General features: G+C 44.9%; 2 protein-coding genes and 1 long non-coding RNA gene across 4 annotated transcripts in view; 1 reads left to right on the top strand and 2 right to left on the bottom strand.

Annotated features, from left to right (window-relative positions):
* Positions 1-141, bottom strand: part of LOC127607967 (uncharacterized) — a 16,103-nt gene extending 15,962 nt beyond the window's left edge. The window contains exon 1 of the long non-coding RNA XR_007964171.1: positions 51-141. This is a non-coding gene — a long non-coding RNA (uncharacterized LOC127607967). The remainder of the gene's footprint in view (positions 1-50) is intronic.
* Positions 47-3,247, top strand: glrx (glutaredoxin (thioltransferase)). The gene is made up of 3 exons (XM_052076757.1): positions 47-324; positions 966-1,097; positions 2,913-3,247. Exons 1-2 carry the CDS (start codon positions 118-120, stop codon positions 1,077-1,079), a joined length of 321 nt encoding a protein of 106 aa, XP_051932717.1. The 5' UTR covers positions 47-117; the 3' UTR covers positions 1,080-1,097; positions 2,913-3,247.
* Positions 925-18,814, bottom strand: rhobtb3 (Rho related BTB domain containing 3). Of its 2 annotated transcripts, XM_052076728.1 has the most exons (13): positions 18,363-18,806; positions 17,436-17,667; positions 16,279-16,471; positions 14,376-14,533; positions 14,075-14,183; positions 12,578-12,773; positions 12,282-12,478; positions 8,981-9,090; positions 7,355-7,460; positions 6,460-6,633; positions 4,185-4,351; positions 3,794-3,890; positions 925-3,037 (listed from the first exon to the last, which is right to left on the bottom strand). In XM_052076728.1, coding segments are annotated over exons 1-13 (1,860 nt in total). In that variant the 5' UTR covers positions 18,365-18,806; the 3' UTR covers positions 925-2,918. The 2 variants fall into 2 exon arrangements, 1 of the variants encoding a protein (XP_051932688.1); XR_007964170.1 differs by lacking the exon at positions 925-3,037 and having other exon boundaries at positions 4,185-4,347; positions 18,363-18,814.

Here is an 18,814-nt window from a genome sequence, read left to right as displayed (position 1 = left end):
GAGGGACACGCACACTCTTCATTTGAGATAGAATACTGTACGGCACTGACCAGATGAACAAAGTGCAAAGACGCCGAGTCGCTCCTCCCTCCCATCGTCGTCCGTCCCAAACTCAAGATGGCGCAGCAATTCGTCCAGGCTAAAATCAAAGGAGATAAAGTGGTTTTGTTCATTAAGCCAACATGCTCGTACTGTATCACAGCAAGGGAAGTTCTATTGAAGTACAAGTTCAAGCCAGGACATCTGGAATTTGTTGACATCAGCGGACGTCAAGACATGAATAGCATGCAGGATTACTTCCTGGAACTCACCGGGGCCCGCACCGTGAGTACAACTTGTGACGGAATCAAAGTGAAAGTTAACAAAAGTATCCCTTTAATGGCAAAAGTTTACTTCGAACATTATTGGACGTATGTCTGCTTTTGCGGAGGCGTGTCGATAACGCTACTGCGCATACTCGATGTGACATCATTTTCAATCGATTGACGATTGAATGCCGTAAAGTGAAGGTCGCAAGTGAACGTCCTGTCGTAAAAAAACGATACGGTTTTGTTGTTGTTGGCATTGTGTACATGACGACCAATATAGGGCTATTTATTCCCGTTCGGTAGTCTAACCCCAAAACTATTTGCATATTCGTTTCCAGAGCAATTACATCCATGCAAATATTTTACGTCACTATGAATCAATAAAATGCCCCTCGTTATCGGCGCTCCATCAGTGCTTTACAAGCTACAGTAGTTAATTTTATTACGAAAAAGCAACATAATACAGTAATGTAAAATAGTGCAAAAAGTAATTTTACCTCCAAATGTCTTAGCTGGTGTTTATTTGGCAGTATTTTATCCCCAATGGCTTGATAAGTCAATCGCTGGTGATTAAAAAAAAAGATTGGGGGGGCGAGGGGTATTTATTTATTCTAGGTTTTTAACATTGTCTCATTTCTGCTGTTAATTGGAATTTAGGTCCCACGGGTGTTCATCGGAGAGGAGTGTGTCGGTGGTGGCAGTGATGTGGCTGAGCTGCATAAGAGTGGCAAACTGGAGGGAATGTTGCAGTCCATTGGGGTTCTCCAGTGACTTCCCATAAACTGTCAGGTAGGGTACTAAAAGAGTTGAATCGATTTTTACAAGCAAGGGAAAGAAATGCACAAGATGCTGTGATACCTGCATCCCCAGCCTGTTTTGTTCTGTATTTACAGATTATCATTGACATTTTGAACAAATTAGTACAAATGTGTGTCTTGCGCATAGTGCAGGTCATACTTGATGTGAATCTGGTCTTAGAAGAAGAGGAAAACACAGCGGCACCATTCTGAAAGTTATGCTCTTTGTTCCATCCGCATCGGTCTCGTAAGGGTCGCGGGTGAGCAAGAGGCGGGGGTCACCCCGAACTGGTCAACAACAATTTATTTTACTGATGATGTTGTAGTGTTAGTTGTCTGCTTTCAACTGTTACACTTTCACTTGGCTCTTTCAATGCACAGCAAATATTGTTTAATCAAGAATGATAAAGCTTTTATGAAAATCATCAGTGTTGTACAGTACAGTTAAAAAACAAAACATACTGTTGGAATATAAAAAAACGTGGATTTTACAAAAATAATTGCAGCACCAAATAATCATAATTTAAAGTAGAAACTGGTACAATAGTGTATCGAACCAGAGGCATTGTGATTTTTTTTTAATGTAGCAACAGATATGTGGATGTGAATCTTTCCCCGAAATCGTCATACTCCACATCATGCAAGCGTGACCAAAGTTATTGCCCGTCTATTGCCATCCTGTGTGCTGAGTGATGTATGCGCCACTCAAGTGTTTCATACATTAAATGATTTAATTTTCAGCCAATTTGAAATGTCCACGTCTGACACAGACTACAAGCTGAATGAATGCAATGTCATGTAATAATGAAATCTCTTACTCCTATAGATTGGGTAGAATTCAATGATTAGGAACACCATAAATTGTCCAAAAAAATGGTTGTGCCTTCTATTAGCTTATGAGAGCAAACCAACCCCAACTTCCACAATTTCGTTTTAGTGTTCAGTGCCTCGCCGAATGAAATTCAAATGATGCTCTATGTCCACTAGAGGCATGATATAAGATATCCTTTATAAGATATCCTTTATTTGTCCCACACTGGGGAAATTTACAAATGCATAAGCAAATAATTTAATCGTGTCCACTACAGGGGAGCCACACATCCTGACAGGGCAAGGGCCAAGTAGAAAAAATAACCACGCAGGCCTTCTCCCACTTGTCCAGCAATACCTGCGACCATTTTGAAGGGGCAAGCACATGATCCTGATGGTTGGGAGTCCACGGGATGGAGCCATTCGATGTCACAGTTTTGAGAGTCATAAAGACCGCATCTGCCAACCTGAAATTGAATCTTCCACGGTGCAGTTGTTTTATATGCATACCGGTGTTTAGGCATCGGTCGTTTTGATATTGGCCTAAGTGGAATGATGACAGAAAGCGTCATGCCGTGGTGGTTGATAGGGTTGCAAAATGGAGGGATTTTTCAAAGTTGGGAGCTTTGCATGGGAATTTATGAGGAATTTAATACATTGGAACTGAAATTTAGGTATGATGCAGGGTTCTTTTGTCGCCTGGGTTGTCCCCCCCCCCCCCCATTTGTGTTTTGAGCCAAAATTCAAGCCTCAGATAGGTTGCCACTTGAGTGGAAAAAAAAAACCCCGGGGCAATTATGCTACCATTACGTTCCCTTACTATTAAATTCCCATCAATTCAAATTAATTCCCTTTGAAAGTTTCCAGTTTTGAATATTTCCAAAATTCCCCCAGTTTAACTTCCCATGGAAACTTTCCAGGAATTTGCCAGCCCCTTTGCAAATGTGTTCTTTTTTTTTTTCCTTCTTCTTGTTGCTCGACCTTTCTCTGCATCTAGGTGACGTCACATGACCGTGCAGCGAGACTTGCGTAATTTGCGTCGCCGTTGCTGGTACTCGTTGAGCTCCTGCAGATACCCTCTGGATGGCCATCGAAGCCTCTCCACCTGCTCCCGCTCCTCTTCTGGAACACACACACACACACACTGCTGTTTACAGTCTCGCGTCCATGTTGCTGTATCCCAATCAGGAAGGCACAGATTTGTTTTTGCTTCTTTGTGGTCGCTCTCTCTCTCTCTTGACCTTTGACCTTTGCCCTTCAGTGCCATCTAAAGACTAAAAATAAACCTTGTGTGTGTGTAAGGGATGATAATAAATGATACCACTGAATCGACATTGCAGTTTGCTTTTCATTTTGATAAGCGGCCTTTTAATAAGCCTTTGTCGTGAGCTTCCACACTTACCATTTAAAAGTGACTGAGTGGCCAGGCATGTTTATTATTCAACTTGGACTACAAGGTCATATGTGTACTGTATGTACAGTAAGATAAGGCTTTTTATTTAGTAACTAATCCGATTTCAGGAGTTTCATAAAACATAGCGAAGTTTTAGAGTGACATCTGTATTTTCCCCCATCTGGTTGGTTGATCAGAGATAAACAGTCCTGCAAATTGGACAACGGGTGACGGAGGAGGACATGTTGGACATGATTCAATGTTCATTTCCAAGAAAAAACAAAGTGGGAAAAATTGTGAGGATAGGTCAGACAACACTGACTGTCTGGTTTTATTGATTTGAAAGGGAACGCGCATTGTGCCCAATGCGTTTGTGTGCATCGAAATAAAAGCGACGACGGGCTTCTTTGGTTTACTTGCCATTTTAAGTATCATGAACACAACTGGACATCAAACGACACTCGTGCCGTGTAATGCACACTAACCTGAAAGCTCCAAAAAGTCAGGCTTGTGGCTGAAGATCAGGTAGTTGTTGGCAATGAAGTGGAGGAGCCACACGTACAGCTGCTCGGCGTTGTGACACTATCGAGCGGAAGAAAAATTTGAGGATAAACTGTTTTTTGAACACATTCCGTCAAAGTAAGTGTGGCTCATTGTTGCTTTTGGCCAATGCCCTTTTTTAATCCTGCCGACTGAGCATTTACCCAGTCCTGAAAATTAATTATTTTTAAAATCAACAAATGACCTGGTGAGTCTGTTCGTTAAAAAACAAAAGAAAAAAAACATAGCCCTAGAGCAAGCTTGCGCACCCAATTCAACTGACAAGTCGATGGCCAACCAGGTATTCTAAACCCAGGGGCTCTCCCAAACACTGACCTTTGCCCTTCGGAGGAGTCGGATCACGCTGATGCCAGTTGACGCCAGCTCTCTGCTGGGCATGCTCTGCAGGTAAGCGCAGACGCACACCTCGCACAGATGCTGCAGCCGTTTCACCTGGTACATCTCCGCACACACCAGCACGGCCATGGCCTGCAACACGCTGGCTACCAACAACAACGAAAGAAAACGCAACAAAAGGGTCAAGCTGAGAGGGGCGCGTTTAAAATCATGAATAACCCCTTTCGTGCAGTCTGTAACCTGATAACATAAGCTGTGCACTGTAGTAACCGCCGTCCCTGAAAGGGTGAATTACATTTGGTCAGCTAAAATTTGTGTGTCAGAGCACTGAAATAGACAGAACCTACTTTCATCGTCTATGCTTGCGACAGAGTGACACACAGAACAATTGGATGTGCCTCCATTTGATGGCAAGACGCGTCTGGGCCCAATAAAGGTTGAGAGAAGAAAAAAAAAAACGTAGCGATAACGTTTTTAGGACTTGGGTCATTGCACGTGTCATGGATACACTGTCCCCATGTGGCCATAAAGGCACATCCAACAACAACAAGGACCTATCGTGATTTACCTGTCGTGCAGATATTGTGTCTCCTTAAGATGGTCAAAATGTTTGCAATCATTTGTTGTGTGAGTGAGTGTTAAAAATGTTCAAGGAACAACCAGATGATGCATTTGTCCATGCCATCTCCCCAAACGATATGGCATGGTGACTTCCCCATCACACGGCGAACAGCTGCACACTCTTTGCTCGTGTGTAAGCTCCTGCTCGAGGTCACCTTTCCTCTGATGCCAAGTATGTCGTTGCTTTTGCCAAGATGAGCACCTCACAGGCATGCGTGCCACACCTGACGCAATGTCACAAGGTAAACAAAATGTCTCCTAACGTAACCTGACTGCTGTCGCTCATCCTCATCCTCTAATAAAGGTTGATGGCTCGCGTGCTCTCGGGCGGACAGGTTGGTACCCTTTATTCCGATTTGTATTGACGGCCGCATAAGAATTTAAATTATGAACTGTAAATTTTGCAATCAATGTGCATTGAACAGACTGTATGTCATGTAAAGCATGGGGATCACGCAAATGGTCTCCTCCCTCCCTTCCTCGGTGAAGTAACCTTGCTTTGCCCTTGACTTCAGGGCTGTTACACAACAGTGAGTCAGCCTCTGGAGTTATTGTTTTCTTCATTCTCATGACTCCAAAAGAAACCCGAGACTTTCCTGTCCTCCTCGTACAAAACGGCATCTTTGTTGGTTGGTTGGTTGGAGTGGAGTTATAAATATATTCTATACTCGTTGAAAATATGACTTTGTGGTTGCATGTGACGTTGGTGCCGTTAGCGCATCACGGTCTCGGCGTCATCGCTGGAGAGAGTAACAATTTGTAATTGCAAAACGAAGTGTTAGGGATGCAGCCAAAGGGGAGGGGGACAATCAAAACAACAGCGCGGCTGGCCTGCGTTCCGGCGCAGACGTAAGCAGAGGAAGCCACGTGTGGTATGTTGTCGTGGCCAAGTGGAATTTCATATGATGCTCGTTGCTGTTCTTTTGGTTGCCCCCCAGGGAGCGACAGCGGCAGCATGTTGCGCGCACGCAGATGGTTGATGCGACTTGTCATCTGTGCCTGTGTTGGAGGCTGCATTGAGCGAGGCTTGCGGGAAAACACTGCAGCGGCACACTGGAGTCTTTTTTTTTTTTTTCATCTGGCGTGGCTGCTTATTAAATGGGATGCTTTAAATAGAACGCCTGCTGTTTTTTTTTTATTGTCACCAAAATATTAGAGTGTCACCATATATAGCGGAACGGAACATATTAAAAACAACTTTTAAATGGGATGCTTTAAATAGAATGCCTGCCGTTTTTTTTCAATTGTCACCAAAATATTTGAGAGCGTCACCATACATAGCGGAACAGAACTTATTTAAAAAAAAAAAAAAAAACTTAACTCCACAAATATTTACGCCAAATTTCAGGATTGGCAGGCTATCGGTAAGCATATCTGCATTTATAGCTGTCACTGATCCAAATTAGGATTTGGCCACGATGGAGGTGTGCGCTCCACTAAGTGCAGAGTTCTAAATGCGTTCTTCTCCCTGACTTATTTAAATTCAAACACAGACCCCGAGAGAGGGAGAATGAATAAAAGATGAAGTGAAAGTTTCACCATCATACATACTCAATTGTAGGATTTAAATGAGGGCAGACGATGAAAGAAGAAATTCTCTTACGGCACGTGGTTGGCATGCTGGTGAACGTACCGGGACAGCAAGAGTCTGTGTAGAGGTACTCCAGGAACGACAGGAAGGTGTCGGACGAAACCCCGTGGATGGGCACCACTCGACTGCGGGCCTCCGCGTACTTGCCACTAAACATGGCCGCCATGACGTCACAACGCGCCACCAGCACTGCTCGATGTGCTGGCAATACGCTCCCTTGAAAGAACACACCAAAGGCACAATATCTGTACACTGCGAGTAGTGTGAGGAAGTAGATTTTGTGACAAGCGCCACCTGGGTGAGTGAGAATCTCCAAATCGATCGCTTGCTCAATGGGTGCAACGTAAGTCAAGGAGGCTTAAGTCAAGAACTTCAAAAACGCGGCACTGGACAAATGCTTCCTTGAGCTCTTTGGTCGTGCTGGGCGGGGCAAAACGTGTTCCAATTCATCTGACGTTGCGAGTAGCAATCTTTCCGAATGGGCTCTTGAAATCAACGAGGAAATAGTGACACACGTAGCCTGCGCGCGAGCCGTGACATTTTTTGCCGAGTGCCATTCACAGCCCGTGACGGCTCTGTCGGCACTCAGGCTGCAATTATTTTTGCAAAAAATGTACACGATGGCCCTCACAGAACAATCCTGAAACTGGTTTGAACTCACGGGTACGAACAGAAGAGCGTCTCGCTGTCCTTGTTATCATCTTGTTATCTCAGGGGTCCTTTCAAAAAGAAATGTGGGATGAACCACAGTAAATAAATAAATAAAGGGGTGGAATGCAGCTCGTTCTTTGGACCGTTTTTATCTTGTTTTATCTTTGTATGGATGACCAGGCCTGTCAACAAGCTCATAATTCAATCGAGTCTGATAAAATGTGACCTTCCTCTCCCGTGTGAGTGCGCATTCATTTTGTGAATGTTAATGACAGCGTCAACCCACCCTGCACCATGAAGATGACGTCCGAATAAAGAGGGGAATTGAAGAGGTTGACGAGAGTCTGGGGGCCGAGCTGGGCCGCGCGTGCGCTTGGGGTGTCTCTGGTGCCCTGCGCGGGCACACAAGAAGCCAAAAGAGGAAGACGCAGCGGGTTAGCACCTGAGCTGGATGACAAGCCGTTCCAAGGCAATTGCTATTCTCAACGTTTCTCCCGCATCCCCAGTGCAACAAATGCGGCACCTCAACTCGTCTCACCGAGCGCCAGCCAGACGCGGGTGAATTGCAGTGTCGGGCGCATCGATTAACACAAGTGAAAAATGGAAAGCAGATGCAGATTTTTTTTTATTAATATGTGCTGCCGGTATGAATGGCACAGTGACGGGAATATGCAAATTACGTTATCAAGAATTAAGAATGTTTTGTTTTCTCACACGAACATGCGGGGGTCGACTGTGTGTGAATATCCGAATAATGCCGCTAGAGAAAGACAATTTCACATTTTATTGTGATACAGTGTAGGGAGGGGCAAGTACCGATACCAGGTACAAGTATCGGGCCGATACCGGCCTTATTTTGATACCAGTTATAAGTATCGGCAAGATACTGGCCTTATTTTGATTTTCAAGAAGCATGTCCTCACGGCCCCTGCCGATACCAGCCGCCGATACATAAGGCAAAATAAATAAATACAACCCGACATAAAATAAGTCCTCCTCGGCAGTAGCTGACGCTATACTGCGTCAGTTTAGCGCATCGCCGAACTATCACCCGCACCAGAAAGATCTTGGTTGACAATTTTTTTTTAATCATTATCGTAAACAGAACTTTATGCATCAAAGTATGAAAGGTTTCGGTACTCTCTATCGGGTATTACTCAAAGAGTGAATACTCAGTCTGACATAGTCTCATAGAGTGTATCTGTTCCCTTTTGATCCAGCTCTTGTGATGGATGTCATCAGATTGCGAACGTGTACTTCATGCGGCCTGTGCGCAGATCGAATTTTTCACAGTATCACAGTACGGTCATTGATGGCTATCAAACGTATTATGACGGGAGACTTAAGGGGCTTCATCATGTTGAAGTCACGTCTCAGCTCGTCCGTCCTCACGCAGATTTGGTTCTTCGAGACGGGCTGCGGCACAGGCCACCTAATCTCAATCTGAATTGAGAGTGAGAAATCACGCTGATGAATTTTATGCCCCATGTCCGTCATTAAGACCTGACAGATAATCTACTTTTCCTCCCTCAAGAGTATCTCTTGTTTATTTACTGTTAATTCCCAGAGTGCCGGGGAGGTGATTACGGTGACTAATTATGTAACAATGCTAATTATAACAGCACCGTGTCAAAACAAGAGCTCGCCAGTTCAGGCCGATTTAAAAACATGTTTATGAAATCAAATTGATTATTCACATCACAGATAAGAGTTTAACCTCTTATTTGGTAAGGAAATAGAATACTTATGATGTCCACGCTTAAAACTGCTGCGTCAGAAGCGGAGCTGTCATGATCTAATATTTTTAGATATTAGATAAAAATAATATTTTCTTATTTTTATTTGTTGGTACTCCGGAGGTTTGCGGAAAGTAACAGAGAAAACGTGCAAGGACCATCTTGGATGAACTCACCCTGTCTCTGCCGATAAGCGATCGTATGCGCTCCATGAGCTGAGCCACTGCAAGCGAGTTCTTCAGTTTCTCTTCCAAGGCCTCCTGCAGGTGCTCCCACTCCCACGCGCCTACGAAACATGGACAAACGCATCGATTCTCCGCACTTCTCAAAGGACATCTATTGAAACATGTTGCAGACCCAATTTTTTGAACACCCACATAACCTGACCTAGATTGTCAATGAATACCCCCAAATGTGGCATGTATTCTGAAATGGGTATTTTGTTTCGGTTTAACTCTTTCAGGGACAGCGGTTACTACAGTAACAGGTTACAGGGTTCATGAAAGGGTTAACTCACAGTATCTGCCAATTGGTCAGTTTGAAAATTCACAACAACATATTGTTTTGTTTGTTTGTTTGGTTTTTTGGGGGGGGGTATATATACCATCACTTGCACTATAGGATCCAACGCAAAAAAAAACAAAATCAGTTTTTCCACAATTATATCAGTCATTTTAAGTTGATTTTTATTTATTACATTTAATCGTATGCAAAGTGATATGTAATATTTCAAATGCCGAGAAACAATGGTGTGAGCCATAAATAGCCCCTTTTAGACTACTTCTCACTCTCTTTTTTTTTTTTACGTTTCCTATTAGGTTGACATCAGCCTGTCATGGATGTCTTCACAGATCAATCTGCTCGATGATATGATGCGCAGCTTTTATGCATGGGGCAGCCAAAATGTCTTGATTCAAACTAAAATTTTGTTGGCAAAAGAAAAAAAAACACACTGAAACTACATCCTGCGTTTATAAAACTAATTATGGCCAGGGTATTAGCAGGATACTCCGGCTTCCTCCCACATCCCAAAAACGGGTGGAGATTAATTAGACGTCAAAGGGCTCAAAAGAAAAAAAAGCCACTCGGTTGGTCGCTTAATTCATCATCTGACGGCTGGACAACATACAATAATCCCTTAGTGTGCAATATGTGATACATTTGCGATTGTACGCAGTATACTGAGCCATTGACAAATCAAATAACTCAGCAGCACGCTAGAAAAGGAGGCACAGTCTGACAGAGTTAGCATCAACCTAGTAAAATCATGGCCTCTGACACACACACACACACGCACACACACAAAGGCAAACCAGAGCGTGAAATTATTTCACGAGGGGAAATTTATTTCTCACAGACGCATGATATCATTCTGTATGGTTAAAAAAAAAAGCTAAAATGACTTCTGTGTACTCTTCAAACAAGAGCTCCTGAGGTGTTTCCTAGGGCAATGCCGAATAAACGCATACCTGTACAGCACGTGAGCTGAGCCCTTTCAACCAAACACGCAAATGTAACAACTGAACAGTTTGCGTGGCAGGCGCGCGAGGTTGGAGACTGAATTAGAATCACCGTGTGAAGCAGACGGTGTTTTCTTTCAGCGACACATAACATTGTCTCCTTGAGGAAATATGACTTTCATAGTCTGCGCTTGGCTCCTCACCCCACAAGCTCAAAAGGCACTCATGCCATTATCCTCCACATTCTTTCTTCATCGTCAGCCCCCTTTTTCTTTTCTTTCCAACTTTCATCCTCATTCCTCTGCCGCCCTCGTATTCTCCCACACATGAGAAAAAAAATCCACAATTCACACTGTGCCAGCCTTTTCCAAGAAGCGAGCGCTTCTTCTTTCTGCACTTCCCCCAAACAGACTCAGTCACGCCCTGTAATCTGCTCGGCTCTCGCGGCGCTTATCGGTCCTCGTTTGTGTTTCACCCGCCAGCGCGACAGCAAACGTGAGCATGTGTGCTGTTCGTCAACGTTCGACTCATAGACACACGAAAGTCTGCAAAATCGAGCGGTTGCGATTTTTGCACGCCGCGCACGCCTTTGATGAAGTGCGCCACAATCTGACGCGGAACAAGCGCGGCACCGCAGACTTTAAGCCGCACTCTGAGAAGATTTTCACGAGGCGCTGAGTACATCACACGCTTGTTGAATTAGGCGCCACGTGCTGGAAGAAATGAAAGGAGAACTCGATCTGTCGGTTCATTTCACATGATGTTGGTACATCTTTAGCATAGACACGTATGCATATTTCACATGTTAAAAAATATATATTATTTATCATCTTCTGACTGAATAGAGTGGTTAAAAAAATGTTGTATGATAATAAAACAGACTATTAAAACGGCCCCACTTCCAGCTGAACAGTTCCCCTGGCATAAGATTATCCATTGGGCGACACCCAACAACAGAAAAACCTGTCGTCTGCTGCCAACGTACAATTCAACATTTCTGCAACTAACGGCAACGCCGCTGCCACTTTTGACGGCGGTCCGATAGGCTTCCTCAACATTTGCAGTTGAAGCAGACTGAACAAAACAAATAGCAGTTGGCAGGCAATAAAAGAATCTGGGCAAGCATAATTGGCGTTCCCAGGAAAATACACTATCGGCAAACGACAGAGCTCTGCAGGGCATCCAAGTACGAGTATCCACGAGAAAAGGACGAGTCGGAATGCTATTCCGTTAATTTATAGCAACGTGTGATCAAACGTTTACCAAGCATCATGTCTGTCATTAGCCATTCTGATTAAAACGGCAGCAAAGGAGAAGCAAGCCTCGTGTTGAACTAAAGCAAAAAATAATAATTTTTTTTTTAAAGACTTGCGGTTTCAGTTGTGAAGATAAAACTATGATAGGGAACAAAAGAATTAAGATGTCACTTTGACTCCCAGCTTCATCCTCCTATCAGGATGTGTGTGTGTGTGTTAAAAGAACAAGAAAAGCAAAACCTGTGAAATTGCCAATTTTGTGGGTTTTGTCCAACTCCGACCTCCCAGTGTGGAGTTTGCATGTTCTCCCCGGGCCTGCATGGGTTTTCTCCGGGTGCTCCGGTTTCCTCCCACATTCCAAAAACATGCATGGCAGGCTGATTGAATGCTCTAAATTGTCCCTAGGTGTGAATGTGAGCGTGGATGGTTATTCGTCTCTGTGTGCCCTGCGATTGGCTGGCAACCGATTCAGGGTGTCCCCCGCCTACTGCCCGAAGACGGCTGGGATAGGCTCCAGCACCCCCGCGACCCTGGTGAGGATTAAGCGGTTCGGAAAATGGATGGATGGATGGATGTGGGTTTTGTTCTATTCCGTTTACACCGTTTTTATTCACCACACCCCCAAACACTCAATATTTCATCAGCTGTGATCTAACCTCACACCAAACCCAAGGCATTGTCCACTACCCCTTTTTCAAGATTAGTGTTTGCATCGCACGTGTCATGAAGAAGCGATATTTCACTGTGTTACGGTGCTTTACCTCTGTAAATGAACATGAGAGTCTCCCATAAGCACATACACAAGAGAGGGTCCTTCACCACCAGACGAGAGAGGCGACCGGCCAGGTGTCCCTCAGATCGAGGCATGTCGTCAATTATTGCACCGTCCCAGGTGGAGAGTAAGGAGTGAGGGGTCGCATCCCTCTCCCGGCAGACGCAGCGCGACTGCGGCCGCTCCCTGTCCAAGCAGACGACATTCAGCACAAAGGAGGAGGCGAGCACCCACCGGCGACAGACGCTCAAAGAGCTGGACGGCGCAAACTCGTCTACCTCCTACCTGGTCTTGGGCCCCAGGAGCAGCTGTCGGAAATACGGGCTGACGGCGCAGAGCACCGAGGCGTGAGCCCACCCGAGTTCTTTCCCAGAGTCGCCGGCGTAGAAGGCCACGTCGGCAAACTGCACGCCGCGTTCCAACAACCACTGCATGTCTTGCGAGAAGCTGGACTCCTCCACTCGAATTGGAGGAAGACAAGCTGGGAGAAAGGGAGGACGCGGGAAGCGCGGCAGGTAAGAGTGGCGCATAGGCGGAGGAAAACGAGATGAGCTGTGAACTCCACAATTAGGCATGAGGTGTTTCTTTTTTTTGGGGGGGGGGCATCTTAGCGATTCTTGAACCGATTCCAACAGTTGCGGGCTAGGAATCAATTCTGAAGAAAATCGTCGGGAAACATTTGAATGTGTACTTGAGCAATGCATTGATTGGACAGAAAATGGAGAAAAAGGGAGAGTGGCAGGGAGGGGGGCGGGGTGATTTCACAAATCAGTCCCATTATGTCTCCATTTATGCACCGCAAACTCTCCTCTTGGCTTTCGCTGAGCAGTCCATCGAATCAGAGGAAGTGACAGCGTAAAATAAGAAGTTAAGTGACAAGCGGCAATAATTCCCGCAAGCAGCGAAAGGACCCCAAACCGTCAGTCTTGACGTCAGATTACAAACACAGAAGCAAAGTGGACAGACGAAGGAACGGCAGATTGAGCAGTTGAAATGATTATTTCAAACGCAGTAAGCTGCTCAAAATGACATCAAAATGAAAGTACAATAACATGTTTGCAGTCTGGAAGGTAATATATAAGAATGTCAATTGTTTTGTTTTGGTTTTTTGCTTCCCTGCCTGTCTGATCCTGAAGAAACATCAGCAGGCAGAACAAATTGAAAGTCTTCATGCCAATCAAATCAGGATTTTGTTTTTTCAAATCCATCATGGTGATGTAATGGCTAAATCATAGGAAATCTATCCAATGTCCAAATACTGAAGGTCCTTACTGTAACCGTATATTATTTTCTCATTTAAGTGTAGTAACAAGCCCGTCCGTGTATTTAGTATATCATGTAAGGTCGGATTCCAACACTGATGACATGAATTTGGTCAAAGACAAGATTAATGACTAATCTTATGCAATCCAAACTGCATCAGAATAAAACGCTCACATGTTGTCAATTCTCGGTCTGGTGTTGAAAACATTCCAGACTCAAATTGATTTCGACTTCAGTGACAGTCTACCTTGCACTTCAACTCGCTTCCAATTTCCCAATTCAGAAAAAGACATATCGATCCTGACTGACCCATAGCACGGCTTTTTTTGGCCTCTGCAAACTTGAGAAATAAACATCTGCCTAGTCATTCTACTGGATTGAAATGGGAACACAGCCAGAACAGAAAACGCACAAAAATTACATTCAACTTGACACCCCAAACACAAAATCTTGCAATGATGTTGTCGTCTTCCGCTCAAATGCTCTTCTCAATTTTAGACACGAAATTCTTCTTCTAACCTGGTTGTTCCAAGTGAGGCGGGCGAAGCTCGTTGACTTTATGTCCTCGCCTCTTTTCTGGCTTCTCTTTGGCTTTGTGTTTCAGACACTGAATCATGAAGTACTCCAACTGAACAATGCAGGGAAAAAAGAACACACTTATTCAAAACGAAGGTACAAAAATAAGTTGTTACATCATCTGTTCTTTGCTTAGGGAACAAATTTCCCCCCATCATGAGATGTACTATCTTAAAAATGAATAAGCCTGAGGTGAGATTCAAAAACCATGTGTGTGCGTGTGTGTGTGTGTGCGCGCGCGTACCACGCTGCCAAAGTAGCGACCCACGAACACATGGTTAAGCGAGGGTAACTCCAGGTAGGTGGCCCCAAGGTCCCGGGACAGCTGCAGACCTTCACTGTGAGGCACGCAGCTGCTCCAGTCAGACGCGCACAGCGGGCATGTACAGGGAGGGCCCTCGTCTGTACGAAGGGATGACAGTTCAGTTAATCGGGCAACAATGACTAAATTCATGTTTTGCGTAATATTTTATTACACGAAATGTGACAGGAGCCGCAATGTAATGTTTGTGCCACATTGCAGGTTATTCAGATCAATTGTTATGTCTCATTTGAAACGAAAGTACGTAAATGAATCAAATTAAAAAAATAACTTTTTTTTTAAATTCCAGAGACTCAAACCCTGAACCGCAGAAGTGTGAGGTAGACGAGCTACACACTAGACGCCATGCTATACTCAGATAGCGTGCTGTAGAAAAGAAGGGGGTCATCAAAAACGAATCTTAATGTATCGAAAGTCCATTATTTTGGTTGATCAGGCCATATTTTAATTCATTCATTCCAATAAAAAAAAAGAACAAAAACAGCATGCCATGACCAAATTTGGTCATCAAATTCCCTTTTGCGCTCATCAAAATACCTCACAAATACCGTCAAATGAGCATTATCAGTGGTGCCACTGGACTCCTCCACTGTTCGGAAAATGCGAAGTGTATTTCATCACCAAGCTACTTAAATAGATCAAAAGCCGTCCGGTGCTTCAGTGCGTCTGGTTGCTGCGGAATCTGAGAGGGGTTTTGCTTCACTCTAGCTGTCGTTTCATTTTGCTTGCCTTCAAACAATGCGTCTATCTCAGAATGGCGTCTCGTGCTTACCCCAAATTCTAACAAGAGCTTTTTTTCTGTTGGCGTCTCATAGATGTGACAAGAATCGTGCTTGCAATTTGTTATGATGATTTTCTACTAAATTCTCACCTGAGAATTGAAAACCACTCTGACGCAATTAACTGAGCATTCCGTAACGGCCAATTTAACAAACAAACCAAATCAATCAATCACATATTTTTTTTTTTAGACAGACACGGATAGCGGGGCATAAAAGAAAAATCGAATGGGATGTTCTACTTCTTGAATGAAGACACGGTTACCCGGCTGTGTTTTGCCATTTTCAAGCACGCGATATCTGCAGTGATGCGCTGGCAAGAACCAGCCGTGCTGAGCTACGGTTTACGCATGAGGAGGTTAGGGGGGGGTGACAGTATCTGACAGAAAATTAGTGGGATTATCTCGCAGCAAGAAAACCACAAAGAGACAGAACAAAGAACAGAGCCAGAGAGAATGAGTCGGACACAGCTAAGTGCTAAGGCATTTGATAAATCATAATGCTAAGAACCTACAGGCATTCAGCCAAGTGTGTGTGTGTGTGTGTGTATGCGCACATACGAGACAGAGTGAAAGTGGGGGTGTGAGCATTTGTCAGGCGGCGACTTGGCACATCAGTGTTGCGTTTATGTGCGCCAGGGCACACGTGTGCCCTTGGCGGAATAGCGTGCCCCCTTGCTCGCCGCCGCTTTAACGGCCACGTTCATGCAAGTAACTGCAGCGTGGATCCGAGTCAAGCAGCGGAAAGCAATCCAAGCTCAGCCGAGACTGTGAAACCTTCTCTCGGTAGCAGCAACAACCTGAAAGCCAAACCCCTCTCTGCCCTCGTGCAACACCGCAAACAGGCGCACACATACACAAATAAAATAAAAAGCTACAAATACAATATTTGAGAATGTGCTAGAAGCCAAGAGAAGCATATCATGAGGAGCCTGTCAAAGTATATTATTGCTGACAAAAACAGTTCACAGACTAAATCGGTCACAGAAAATTATAACGAATGAGAAAACTAATCTTACGGGGTATTTAAAAGAAATTCGCCCTCACCGTTTAGCCTCGCGCCAACTGCCACCAAGATGACGGGCACGCCCCAGTGCCTAAGAAGTGGGCGCAGTCTCGGAGCATATCCATTCCTAACCTGCTGGAAGGCCAGCTTGTCGGTCACCGAATACTTGATGACCAGAATGTCCGCCTGCTCAAGCACCTTACGTACGCTGGCCCAGTCGCTGTCCAACAAGTCCTGGGGAAGAAGGTGGAGACACCGGATTAACGGACAGTTTGCTGTGATGACAATCATGGATGTAACGCCGAGCCATTCCTCTCCACAGTATCGCCTTAACATCTTATAAAAAGACTTGACTGAAACAAAAAAGCTGGCGAAGCCTGCAGAGCGTTTTGAGTCATTTGAATAAAAACAAAGAAGCCGAAAGATGAAATGAAAGACAATTGCTAAGCTAAGACAGCTCTACAATAGAGCACTGAGTGAACTGCTTCAAATTCACAATTCTCCAATTCGTGTGCTTTAAAAAAAAAAAAACACTTTTCTTTCTCCATTCTTTTTGAGGGAGTTTGAGGACAGCATGGTAGAATTCTTCGCACAAACCTTCAATCAGCACTTGGAGGGCAAGTGGCTTTGACAATAGGAAATGATTGAACGTCTTACGACAAACAAGCAGCATACAAAGTACGACCCTCAGTTTGGTGACACGTTGTATTACCGGCATTACATCCACAAAAGTGATTACCTTTCGACTGCACTGTGTCTCTATTAGCAGTATTGTTGAGTGAGGCAGGAAAGAGTGTCTTCACACACAATGTTGCTCCACGCTGACACTTTACATTTTGCCAACATCGACATTGCGTATACCCGGCAAATCTTTACTAATTGGTCCAGTTCGGGTACATGTTGGAAGTGGACATTGTGGCACTTGTCCATATTAGGACGATACAATTTTAAGACATTATGGCCTTGGCAGAGGTCAGTACTCCCTGAACACCTTTTTGAGTTAACCATAGTGAATTCTCTCCTGTTGCACGCAATCAAATTGAATTAATTGCAACATGCATCTTTCTACTAATTGCCTGCGCTTTACTGAGCATTTTCTTTTCTACTGCTTGTCCCAATTCAAATTGCCAGCCTAATTGTAGGACACATGATGCTAATACAATGCTAACACCGAAGTCCAAAAGCAGACATGGCTTACCCAGCTGGGACAGTCTTGGACCACGATGGTCACATCTCCAAAGACACGTGAGGTGTATTCCATGAAGGCTGGATTATGCAGGCTCCTCTCCAGGTCACTGGGACCCACAAGCGCCCCGTGGCCCAAATAGCTCCACAGCAGACCTCCCTGCAGCTGGCCCTGGCCCATTATCTCTTCCCCTGACCCGACACCACCGGGGCACTCGCTCCCCAGAGCCACAATGTGAATGGACCTGCGAAGGAGACAAATGAGCCATGAGGAAGAACTCCAAAAAGAAGAGGCGCTCATTGTTTTTCCTGGTACTCATCCATCATGCCAGTGGAACAGATACTGACAAGCTTGGCAAAGGCCCATCAAGGAAGTGAGGATGTAGGTAAATAGTTATCGCAAGCTCTTCATTATTTACCTTCTTCAATCATTTATTGGACACCGCAGACCTCACCACAAATTATTTCCTCTTTGAAAACCACACACTGTTGCTGAGGTATAAATTCGTAAGAGAAGCATGCTAAGAAATTGATACCAATGAAGAAATGCCCTTGAATGCAGACAGCTACCAAACTCAAGGCCTGTGGACCAGATCCAGTTCTGTCTGTCATTTTTTTTGTGGCCCGCACAAGTTTGCCACAATGATCCGATATGATGGGACGATCATTAGTGTTCCCAATTAATACAGTTCGGCCTCACTGGCCAAAAGCAAAGGTAGCTGTCAGGGTTAGCCATAGCTTCTTTTTTAATGTTAAAGGAACAACTTTAAATAATTTCTCCTCCGAAGTTGACAAATATTTACTTCATACCCGTGGATGGATGGAATTATCAGATAGATAGATGTGGTGGTGGTGGGGTTTCGGCATTCAAGGGGAACTGAGCACGAAAGCGCCCTGATGTGACGCCTTTGGAAGGAGTTGTAGGCAACCAGCAACTTACATTGTGTTCACGGCGCCGTCGTTGCTCTACGCTGTGGAGCGTGTCCCTCTCACGGTGCGTTTCCACGCCAGTCTGCGGCAGTCAGGCTCGCCTTTTTCCGCAGTGAGCCACGGCTCCGCCTCGCCGTTAATCGCTCTCATCGGCGGCTGGTCCCACTGGAGCCCGGTCTCGCTAACTGGCATTCCCCCCGCCTCGCTAGTCATTCATAAAGCCGTAGGTAGCCTCGAATCCGGCGTCGTCCCGACGGCTAGCAGACGGCTGACTGGCCGCGTTGGAATACTAACAACACTAAAAGGACAAATCACTGACAAGTTGCCAGCTGGTAGGCGGAGGCAATTAACCACCGTGGACGAGCAGAGACTCGCGCACCGGGGCCCAGACCACATTAATGACGTCGGACTCTACAACAAAGTCTTTCGGGCAACGAACGAGAGAGAGAGAGAGAAACAGGG

Source organism: Hippocampus zosterae, chromosome 9, assembly GCF_025434085.1.
Source record: "Hippocampus zosterae strain Florida chromosome 9, ASM2543408v3, whole genome shotgun sequence".
NCBI classification, from domain to species: domain Eukaryota; kingdom Metazoa; phylum Chordata; class Actinopteri; order Syngnathiformes; family Syngnathidae; genus Hippocampus; species Hippocampus zosterae.
This window is presented reverse-complemented; position numbering and strand designations above follow the sequence as displayed.

Coding starts and splice junctions, on each gene's coding strand:
- glrx (XM_052076757.1), top strand. CDS start 118: ATGGCGCAGCAATTCGTCCAGGCTAAAATCAAAGGAGATAAAGTGGTT. Junction 325..965: donor AACTCACCGGGGCCCGCACC/GTGAGTACAACT, acceptor ATTGGAATTTAG/GTCCCACGGGTGTTCATCGG.
- rhobtb3 (XM_052076728.1), bottom strand. Junction 16,472..17,435: donor TCCAAGACTGTCCCAGCTGG/GTAAGCCATGTC, acceptor CTTCTTCCCCAG/GACTTGTTGGACAGCGACTG. Junction 7,461..8,980: donor CGCTTATCGGCAGAGACAGG/GTGAGTTCATCC, acceptor GTGCCCGCGCAG/GGCACCAGAGACACCCCAAG.